This window comes from Carassius carassius, chromosome 5 (assembly GCF_963082965.1).
Source record: "Carassius carassius chromosome 5, fCarCar2.1, whole genome shotgun sequence".
Taxonomy (NCBI): Eukaryota; Metazoa; Chordata; class Actinopteri; order Cypriniformes; family Cyprinidae; genus Carassius; species Carassius carassius.
Window position 1 is genome coordinate 36,546,698 of NC_081759.1, and position 11,840 is coordinate 36,558,537.

Sequence of the window (11,840 nt, forward strand, 5' to 3'; positions counted from 1 at the left end):
AACCCCCCAGCGAGCAAGAAAACGGCAACAGTTTCATAGAAAAACTCCATTAATGTAACAAATATACCTTGTGAGAAACCAAGGCTGAAAGAGGAAACCCATCCTCTTCTTTTTGGCCTGAATTTCTTTGAAAGACTGTATATAGAATCAGTACTGTGGATCTCTATGGACAGTTTGTCTAAAATTAGTAGTCCCAACTGTTTGCTTGGAAAGAAAACAAGCTGTGAGGATGCGATTAGATGTCCTGATAGCAAATAAACGGTCCTTTACTGAGCTAAAGCTTGTGGTAGGCATGGAAAGGACTACTATATCAGACCACGTGGAGCTCCATCAGTCAGTGATGTATTTATGTGGTCAAAGTGAATGAACCGCTACACCTAAGGCACATTTCCATGTCAGACCTGTTTTGAGTTTGGCAACTGTGTGATTCGTGACCAATGACCCACAGCTAGTCTTAAGTGATTTCTCATATGTTCTTGGAATTTCTTTCCCTCAACAGTAAATGTGCATCAGACGAGTGGGTGTTTGACTAATAGAACAATGTGTTCTTTAAAGTCTGAGATAGTGCTCAGCTCTGACGTGTCTGGTTGTGTAAGTAAGTTAAAGGAACAACTGTTAGTCAAGACTAAAAGAATAAAGGAAACACCTCCTAATATTCCCTCTAAAAAACTCTGAAGTAACCTCAGAACTTCCTCCTCAGAACTGTTTTCTGATTGGCTGAGGTTAGCGGGTGGGCTCTAAATGAGGTTTACTAGAAGAATGACTGTACAAAAGACATCCTATCAGCTAAGAGAGACTGAGAGAGAGAGAGTGAGAAAAGGGAAGCCCAAACCTCTTGTTGCAGTCTGCCGTCTGTCTGAGAAAGGAAAAGAAGAACTGCTGTGTTCTGTGTTTATTTGAAGGTAATATTTCAGCTTCCCGTGCACTTTAAAATTCTTTTTCCTTGGGTTACATGTTTGACTGTAACCTGATGGCTTTCTTTTTTGGTTGTTAACAGTAATGTTATACTTTTAGTCTGCAGTAAATGTTTTTGAAGTGGAGTGCTGGGAGAGGTGTTTACACTAATGTAAACAATTATAGAAAGTAGTGGTGATAAAGAGTTTCATTGTGTGAGAATGTATCTCAATATGTGATTCAGTGTGATTATAGTTCTTTTTAAGGGTTTGATGGAAGTTTTTTCTTTTTTAGATTGGTCTAAATGGTCAGAAAATATTAAAATACATTTTATACAATTATACTTTTTTAAAAACTTTAACCCCTTTTAATCAGTTAAAAATAATAAGGTATTATGTTCAATAATAAATTCTATTTTAAAAATGAATAGTTTCCTTCATAAATATAGTATCCGCATTAACTAATAAAAAAGTAATGTGTGTGTGTGTGTATATATATATATATATATATATATATATATATATATATATATATATATATATATATATATATATATATATATATATATATATCAAGAAACATCTTATTGTAAATATTCAAATTTTTTGTGCTGCTCAATATTTATTTGTGGAAACATTTTGTTTTCAAAATTAATATAAAGTTAAAAAAGAACCACATTTGTTTGAAATATGCATTTGTAACAGTTACAAGTCTTTACTTCCCCTTTCATTTAATTTATTGAATTATATGTATGAGGGCTACATATAATGCCAGATAAAAGTAATATCACAGAATTTGTGTTTGTTTGACAGATGGAACAGTTTTTCCAAATGTTTAAGTGGGTCATCTGACTTCCTGAACACACTGTTCAAATCCCTCCAAATGGTGATGTCATCAGTTTGGAAACAGCAGCCTTCCTGGATAGTGCTGCTGTAACTTAAGCTGGAGCAGCATGTGTGTCTGTGTATGTTGATTTGATCTGTTTTTTTGCAGCCAGCAGACCGTGCAACTGATGCTTCTGAAACTGGTGTTTTTTCGTTTCATTCTGTGGCCTACTTGTTCTACAGATCTGTGTACTGGTGTTAAATGCTACTGTTTTTTTGATAGCATTGATAACGTTTCTGACAGATAATATCATGGTATTTTTTTGTGTTTCCCTTATCGTATGTAGTATCCTGTCTGTAATAACCATGGGCTCTTTTGAGTAATGTTACTGTCAGTTCAAGTGCTGGCGATGCAGTGTTGCCAGATCTATATATTTAAAACAAACAAAAAACTAACAATAAATCGACATCATTTAAAATATTTTGCAAATAAGGTAAGATAAACATATCGCTGACCATAAACTGCAACTTTCTACTCTATTACCTTTCGAAAGTTTTAAATTGAGTAGAATAGACAAATCGCATAAAGGCTGCGCCAGCGCCCTCACTCGAACTCCGACAGTTTGTATCTGTCATCCCTTGTTCACACTTCACATCGCCAGTGTCTCGCAGCGATCCTTTTTTTCGTACCACGGACACAAACTGAATTATGTATGATATACAGACATGCATTAGAGTTTAACAGCAAATTAGTCATTCAGAGAACAAATTGTATTTTTGAACATAAAAAATTTACCTCATAGTTGGCTATGGGCCTGCATACAGTACACATCCACTTCAGTTTGATCAATATGTCTTTGCGTGTGGGTGTGTGTGTGTGTGTGTGTTACACAGAATAAATATTTATTCCGTTGGTTCCCTGCCTTTAGTTGACCAAAAACACGGGTGTTTCTTGAAGTATCTTCAGGGTTTCTTGAATGTTAGTGTTAGGTTTGTGGTGAAGTAACGTTAGTTCCTAAATAAGCCATTCAATCACACGCACGTCTAAATCTTACTCTTCCTGTTTCTCCATCCACATTTAATAACCACATATCGTCAGTCATGTGTATCGGTTGCCTGTTTTTCTGTGGCTTGTTCTGAGTGTCCAAGAGTCCAACCACGTGTCCAAGTTTGCCCATGTGTGACTATTTCAGCACTCTTTTAAGTTGATTCATATGGAAATATGTTGTTCTGTGTGCAGGTCATGTTGCCGCAGTGTGAGAGAGCAAGGAGTACAAGTGGACGTCCAGAAGGACCGTATCGGGCGGTAGAATGCGCAGATGCTCTCATTACACAGGACTTTGAAGGCGTGGACACGCTGGACAAACTTTTTATACATGCTGTGAAGAGATTTAGTAAGGCACCCTGTCTGGGCACCAGAGAGGTCCTTAGTGAAGAAGAAGAAAAACAACCCAATGGGAAGATCTTTAAGAAGGTAAATTCATTCACTGATTTGATGCAGTTTCTGTTCAATCTGTTGAAAACAGTCAGAAATATTAATGACAGTTGATATAGAAAGGTATGTGTTTTTGTTTGTAGTTGGTCCTGGGGGACTACAGCTGGATGACCTATGAAGAGGCCAGTCAAGCAGTGGAATCTTTTGGCAGTGGTCTGGCAGCTTTGGGCCTGCAGCCACGTAATACCATTGCCATCTTTTGTGAGACACGGGTAGAATGGATGGTCACAGCACAGGCCTGCTTCAGACGCAACTTCCCATGTAATTACACTTACAATTACAATTACACATTACACTTTACTTTAACTCTAAACACATTAAAAATCATCTAAATCATATCTAAAACATCTTAATCATACAGTCAGATGTGTTTTTTGTTCAGAAGTAATTTCACAGCTGAGTTTATGTAACCTTTGGTTTACATAGCCTATTTCCAGGAAATTTAGCTGTACACAAAGAGTTTTGTTATTAGTTATTCACCTTTAGAGGTTAACTGGAATCAGAACTCTTGTAGATTCACAGGAAATAGCTTACTTCTGCATTGGAAAATAAGGTGGATACTAGAGATGGGTAACATCACTATAAATGTAAAGTCACTAAACGTAGTAGCTGGTGGAGATTAATTTGAGGGAGATCTTCAGTAACTAATGGAACGATTCATTCAAAAACACTAATTCACTCTGGAAGTAACACAACACAGTCATACGTACTGTAGTCTCTTTTCATTAAAATAAAATAAAGACTTTAACAAACACTGTAATTATATCAGACATGTGCACTGAAGCCTATGTCCATAATGTCCTATGAACATCTGTCTTCTCATAGATGTAACCTTATTTGTTTCCAGATCTTAAAAAATAGATCATTTATCCTTTAAAATATAAATCCTAGTTCTCCTAAAGACAGCATATTTAGCCTACATCTCAGAGTCCAACTTCCATATGTAAACTAGACTTTTTGCAAGAACCATACAGAACAAGATGGCCAGTGTTTGATATCCTCAGTTCCTAAAATAATGAGTTGTAAGCTACACAGGAATCAGGTTCCAGATTAATAAAATGTGGTTCAGAAAAAAAATTATATACATGTTTCTGGAATGGCTGTATTTTACTGCTTGCCAACAATTAATTTCGCTTTGGCTTTGTTTGGAACTATTTTCGTTACCGGTACAAAAACAGGCAAAGCCATTGGCAACATTTTGCCTAAAATAAATGCATAGTAATAACTTGTATAACTAAACTTGTATACTAAAGTAATATCCATGCCAGGCCAACCCCGAATGTTTGTACCTTTATGTAAAATATTTTGTCAAAATTCATACTGAACATTTAATTGAGTTATGTTTATATTTAAACTATGTATGCAAACCTTGCAGATCCTGCATAGATTATCTGAATTTATGAGCACAATTTTGTGTGTGTGTGTGTGTGTGTGTGTGTGTGTGTGTGTGTGCGTGTGTGTGTGTGTGCGTGCGTGCGCAGTGGTAACGCTGTATGCAACTCTGGGGGAAGATGCTGTAGCTTATGGGCTGAATCAGTGTGGAGCCACTCATCTCATTACCAGCACAGAACTGCTGCGGACCAAACTGAAGGTACACAAAGCCACAGACATGCAAGTGGCACTGTGCTTATCGGTGTGGTCTGGCTAAAAATATTACTCTTTCTCTTTTTCTCAGAACGTTTTGAGTGCAGTTTCAGGGTTGCAGCATGTTATCTATGCAGGCAGTGGTGAAGTACGTCATGCTGATTACCCACAGTCTCTCGCCATGCACAGCATGCAGGAAGTAACGGAGCTCGGGGCAAAGCCAGAAAACTGTGAGTAACATGCAAAACAATTATTTATACAACCAAACTGAATTGATTTTTGAGCTAATGCACGTACTCTCTCTTTTTGTCTCTCTCTCTTTCAGTAAGCAAAGAGTATGAGAAGCCGACTGCATCTGATCTCGCAGTGGTGATGTACACCAGCGGGTCTACAGGGAGGCCTAAAGGAGTGAAGATGCAACACAGTAATCTGATTGCAGGAATGGCTGGGCAGTGCCAGCGGATCCCGGGCCTGGGGTGAGCAACTGTAACACTAATACCAGTTAAATAATTTGCATGTTTTTCCATACACTACGGACAAACAAATTACTTCCAGCTTAAATCATGTAATGTCTGGTTAAGACATAATACATCAGTAGGGTAAAACTGGAGTAGGAGTGTGTGGTGAAGCAAATACAGGGAACAACAGAGACATGCGGGTGTAAAATTACACAAATTATGGAAAACTAGCAACTGATGAATAAATGCATGTAAAAATGAATACAAGTTAGTGTCTAATCTTTCAAACTAATCTTAAATCTTTATTTTTGTGTGAGGGTTATTTATTTACTATTTTGGTATTCATTCATTTTTTGAATTAGCTTAAATTTTTTATATTTTCAGTTTTAATTAGTTTTAATGATAGTTTTTTTGTCATTTTTTAAAACATTTTTATTTAGCTTAATTTTTTTATAGCCGTTTTAATTTTAGTACTTCAACTTATTTATTTCAGCTGTTTCCAAGGCATCAAAAATTAAAAATAACTAAAAAAAATTTACATTTCTAAATGTATTGTTTAATGTTTATTTCTTTTTAATTTTATCAACTAATATTTATATTTAATTTCAATTAACAAAAATAAGTTTTAGTAGTTTTATTTTTAGTTAACAATAAAAACATTGCTGTGTATGTACAGGTCCCAGGACACTTATATAGCTTATCTCCCACTGGCTCATGTGCTGGAGCTGACGGCAGAAATATCCTGTGTGTCATATGGCTGCAGGCTCGGATACTCCTCCCCACACACACTCACGGACCAGGTAACACATACAAACATACATACACACATACTCTGTTCCTCTACTATATCATCTTCTTTATACTTGACCTGTGCACTTGTCTATGCAGTCCAGTAAAATAAAGATCGGTGGCAAGGGAGATTGCTCTGTGCTTAAACCCACACTGATAGCGGCAGTACCGGTGAGTTTTAAACATGAAAAACTTTGTTTTATTTTTGTTCTCCTCTTTTTATTCAATATTTGTGTGTATGGTTCTGTTGGTGTGTGTAGGAGATCATGGATCGTATCTGCAAGAACGTTAATGGGAAGTTAAGAGAGATGTCAGTGGTTCAGAGGACTCTGTTTAAAGTGGGATTCAACTATAAGCTACAGAAGGTGTCACAAGGAGCCGATTCTCCGGTGTGTAACATGTAAGTCAGTTAAACATGGGTATCTACCCATCCATCTGTCCATCTGTCCATCTATCTACCTGTCTGTCTGTCTGTCTGTCTATCTATCTATCTATCTATCTATCTATCTATCTATCTATCTATCTGTCTGTCTGTCTGTCTGTCTGTCTGTCTGATTGTCTCTCTGTCTGTCTATTTGCATTATTGACAAATAGCTGTAAAATTCTATAGCCAAAAGGGACGCTTTGCATATAAACTGCCACAGCTGGTTAAAGTCACACAGAATGGTGCCAGCCAGCTGAAACAGTTCTTATGCTTTTGAAGCAAAAGTATTTGACTCATAAATATTTTTTATTTCTATATATATCCATCTGGATTTGAATAAGCAATTACTTAAGATTTTAGGATTTGATCATTATTGCATTTACTGTATATGTAAAGTTGTATGTTTGGCAACAATTCATTTAGCTCAAGCATTTAACTGAAGCAGTGTGTAACCATGTCAGAAAACCTACCCACGGTGACAATGACAAGATTCATCAAGCTCAAATTTTGAAAGAAAAATAGGTTGCACAATTTAATATTTGATTAGACCACTTTTTCTCTGATAAAATTGTGCTTTTATTGTTGCATTGATTTGACAACATTATGCAACACCACAAGATTTATTAATGTCATCAAAGAGTTACACATTCATTTTTGGCCAAGATCTTGAATAGAAAATGGGTTGATGAGCCACTCTGTAAAATCAACTAAGTGGTTACGTTTAGGACTCTGGGGTGACTGATTCATACATGAAAATGACTCCTCATACTCTCTAAACCAGTATTTCACAATCTGGGTCCAGTAAATCTTGTCCTTTTCATCCTGGAATATGTATGTGGGCACATCTTACAGTTAAAGAAATAAAAGGCTGCATCAGTTTGGATTAAAATAATTATTGCAAAACATATACCAAAAACATTTTAATTAATGCAATACTGATCCAAGTCTAGACTCATTATTATTTGCTTATTTGAATCCAAATGAGGACTTTTTTGGATAGGTATATATATATTGTTCTATTATTTTATTGAAAATATACTTTGATATAAATATGTATTATAGTATTTTAAAAGGTTAAATAGTTACATTTCTAAACTTTGCGTGACTGTGTGCTTATTTTACAAACACATTTGTGTGGTAAATTGTGTTGTAAGTTCAAAATGTGTACTCAGTGGTAAGAGTGATCAAATGTTGCCTATGCAGTGCTGCAATGGCAGATTTTGCCTATACAAAATGGTCTCTGTCTTTACGAACTTGTTTGAGATGATATGATTGTGTGTTTCAGGCTGTTTTTCAAGCGTGTGAATTTGCTGCTGGGAGGGTGTGTACGTCTGATGTTGAGCGGAGGGGCTCCACTCTCTGCTTCCACACAGAGATTTATGAACGTGTGTTTCTGCCCTGTCGCTGTGGGTTACGGACTTACAGAGACGTGTGGAGCAGGAGCTATCTCAGAATGTTAGTGCACACACTTTTTTTCCTGCATGTTAAAATAACTGCATTCCTGTGCCAACATGTTCAAACTTGTGTTTGCAGTTTCTGATTACAGTACAGGACGAGTTGGAGCTCCTCTCATTTGCTCTGAAATAAAACTGCGAGACTGGCCTGAGGGTAAGACACACACACACACACACACACACACACACACACACACACCCCCATTTTCAAACAACAACAGCAACTGAGGGTTCTCAGGTTCACTTTACATTCCTAACCTACCACCGATCTCTCTCTTTCATCATCAGGTGGATACACCAGTCAGGACAAGCCACACCCACGAGGAGAGATTCTGATTGGTGGACCGAATGTTGCCATGGGATACTTTGGGAGTGAGGGGGAGGGAGAAAATGTCAACTTCTGGGTGGATGACGCAGGGCAGCGCTGGTTTTGTACTGGAGATGTCGGGGAAGTTCATCCAGATGGTTGTTTGCAGATTGTGGGTGAGTAAGTTCTGAATCATCTAACAGGGGAGAGAGACGTCTGCTGTTCTGTCAAACATGACATGCCAATCCTCCACTTCCTGTTCTCAGATCGTAAGAAAGACCTGGTAAAGCTGCAGGCAGGTGAATATGTGTCTTTGGGGAAGGTAGAATCTGCCCTGAAAAACAGCCCCCTCATTGATAACATCTGTGTCTATGCCAGCAGGTACACCACAACTTTATATCCCACAATATTCTGTATCTAGAGACTAACCTGGATAAATTTTAGCACAGAAAATCGCCATGTCACAGTTTTGTTGGTCATATGTGTTTATACTGATTGATTTTATAACATTATGTGGGTGCTGCACATCTGTCCATATACACAGCTATTAATCTGATAAAAAAATAGCATGTGTTTTTGTGTTAAATGTTTTTTACATTCATTTAAAGATTAATTAAATTGATCAAATATGTGACCCTGGAGCACAAAAGCAGTCATAAGTAGCACGGGTATATTTGTAGCAATAGCAAACAATGCATTGTATGGTTAAAAATTATCAATTTTTCTTTTATGCCAAAAATCGTTAGTATAATGTAAAATATCATTTTCTATGAAGATATTTTGTAAATTTCCTACTGTAAATATATCTAAACTTCATTTGTGATAAGTAATATTCCTAGCTAAGAACTTCATTTGGACAACTTTAAAGGCGATTTTCTCAATATCTTCATTTTTTGATCCCTCAGATTTTCAATCAGTATAGTTGTACCTCAGCCAAAAATTGTCATATTCTACCAAACCAACAACAATGGAAATCTTATTTAATCAGGGGTTTTTTTTTTTCAATGAAACAAATTGACCCTTATTGTTTTGTGGTTCAGGGTCACATATGCAAGTAAAGATTTTTGTAATGTTACAAAAGATTGTAACTGTTCAACTTTCTATCCATCAAAGAACCATGAATAATCAATAATCAATCAAATATAGAAATTGTGTGTTAGCAAAACAATGAAAGTGCACATTCAGTATGATACAATAAAATTTAACTGAAAAAAAAGTGCTGACTAAGATTTTTTGAACAGATGTGTATTGATATAAAATGATACAATTTCTTATATTACTGGACTTATCCATGGCTTTAAAGAAAACAGATAGAGCCACAAAACTAGTCCTTAATCTTGTGGTTTTAGCAAACCACTTAGTTACATTAATGTGTGTATTGATACAAGCTAAACTTGTCATGCAGGCTCCAAGACACCACTATGCAGAATAAACACATGCCATCATTTCAATACTAATATATCCTTGTACTATTTCCAATCAGTGAACAGAACTACTTGATCAGCTTTGTGGTGCCCAATCAGAAGCAAATGACTGAGCTGGCAAAAAAGAATGGGATAGAGGGAGAGTGGGAGGAGCTTTGTAAACACACCAAGATGGAGGAGGAAGTACTAAAAGTCATCAAAGAGATTGCAATAACAAGTAAGCATTTTTTTATGTTATACTAACTTCTCAATAATGTTTGGTTAATTAAGTATATGCTGCAGAACGTGGAAGTGTGTAATGCTTTCAATGGAGTTTTTTCCAAACTGTCTGTTTGGTGATGGAGTTTACCTTCAAACAGTGTCTTTTGTCACTACAGAGATTTGTATGTTTGATACTGTGAGAAAATAGCAAAGGCATTTATTTTTTGTTTGTGTCTTTATGTGTATAAAATTTATATAAATTAATTGTGTGTGTGTGTGTGTGTGTGTGTGTGTGTGTGTGTGTGTGTGTGTGTGTGTGTGGTACTGTAGGTAAACTGGAAAGGTTTGAGGTTCCAGAGAAGATTTGTTTAAGTTCTGAGGCTTGGACTCCAGAAACAGGTCTGGTGACGGATGCCTTCAAACTAAAGAGAAAAGAGCTGAAAAATCATTATATAAAGGACATTGAGAGGTTATATGGGGCTAAATGATGGACATGCAACACTCATCTAAGCTGATTCCCAACTGGTGTACTACTATGCTTTGTAGATTACTATCCCCCTAATCATAGTATTGCATCAAAATGCAGTTTTACTCTGATCCTGTCTTACTCCATACACTAGACATGATTAAAATTCTGCTAATTGGGATTCGTCCATACATAAAGTCACTGCAAATCCTGCTGTTCGCAGTAGAAACACCATTCTTCCCCCTGCTGGATGTAAATGGTCATTACTTCCTCTGTGAGTAAGTACTGTGAGGAATAGATTTTTCTTATGACAAGTAAAATATGTTTGCATTTCTGTTAATAAAATAAAAATTATATATATAATATTTTTATTTTTACTTATAAAGGTGCCTTGAAGCATATCTATGTCAAATATTTTTTTTAATTGCCACCTTTACTTGAAAGCGTTTTTGGGATGCAGTTATTAAATGTCAAATTTTTAGTTGCATGGTGTTTTTGTTTGTTTGCTTTATTGTTTGTTAGAGTCCATTAAACAAAAGCTGATGCAGTGTTGATTAGTGTGAGTCACCCAGCTGATTTCTGATGGCAAGAGTGGTAAACGTCAATTTATGATCAGCAGAAATAAAGCTGGGAACTGTGTAAACTACAGAATATAATGTGGGATGACTTTGTTTACATATGTATGGGAAATTATTCTTATGTATACCACTGACATGAAAGGGAAGAATTTTATTATTTCTTTACATTTTTATCTTTGGTTGCTCAGGTGCACATACACAGATTTATGGGTATATATATATAAAAAACCATATCAACATTCCTCAGCATAAACAGTTTTCATCATATGTTTCAACATATCATTTATTATTTGCATAAACAAACAAAACATCCTGTTATTTTTTTATGTCTGTGATTTGATTTAGTTGTTTGAGACATTTCAAATGTTTTTTAATTTTTTTTGTACTCGTATTTAAGCTCTATACCTGTATATATATATATATTTTTTTTTTTTTTTTGTGACAGCTTTATTCTGATATCACTCCTTTTCTATATAAACACAAATCCTTCTCCGTCCACCATCATTTCACCGAGTTTTGACACTTCTTGTATTCTCTTGCTTGTCTGCACATTTCAGGTGTATTAAAACAAAACGTCCAAGGACAATAATTATTAATCACTATCATTAAAAGAAAAGAAAAAAAAACCTGAAACTTTGCAAATTAGGTACTATTTTTCAGCTATTTTGTTCATTATTTATCTGTCAAACCACGTTTTCTGTACTTTGTTATTGCTGAAATCTTCAATCTCACCATGTGAATCAAAGTGTAATAAGGAGACCTGGACGTTTAACCCTTTTCTGTCAGAGTTGTGCTCGTTTGTCAAAGTTTGATCTATTCTTCTAACTCTTCCATTTAATTTGAAATGGTTGACAAAATAACTTTTTATGTCCTCAAATCTGGCTGACATGAATTCATCCTTCTCTTTTATTTGTTTGTAAATAAATTGTGATTTAGAACTAA

General features: G+C 35.7%; 1 protein-coding gene across 2 annotated transcripts; it reads left to right on the top strand.

The window, feature by feature from the left end:
• The first annotated feature begins 757 nt into the window (after positions 1-757).
• On the top strand, positions 758-11,132 carry acsl4b (acyl-CoA synthetase long chain family member 4b). Of its 2 annotated transcripts, none has more exons than XM_059551045.1 (15): positions 758-902; positions 2,959-3,192; positions 3,297-3,474; positions 4,695-4,804; positions 4,889-5,027; positions 5,123-5,273; positions 5,932-6,055; positions 6,144-6,215; positions 6,305-6,444; positions 7,754-7,923; positions 8,002-8,076; positions 8,211-8,405; positions 8,496-8,610; positions 9,713-9,870; positions 10,185-11,132. In XM_059551045.1, exons 2-15 carry the CDS (start codon positions 2,962-2,964, stop codon positions 10,340-10,342), a joined length of 2,016 nt encoding a protein of 671 aa, XP_059407028.1. In that variant the 5' UTR covers positions 758-902; positions 2,959-2,961; the 3' UTR covers positions 10,343-11,132. The 2 variants fall into 2 exon arrangements, with proteins under 2 accessions (XP_059407028.1, XP_059407029.1); XM_059551046.1 differs by lacking the exon at positions 758-902 and adding an exon at positions 2,395-2,429.
• The last annotated feature ends 708 nt before the right edge of the window (positions 11,133-11,840 follow it).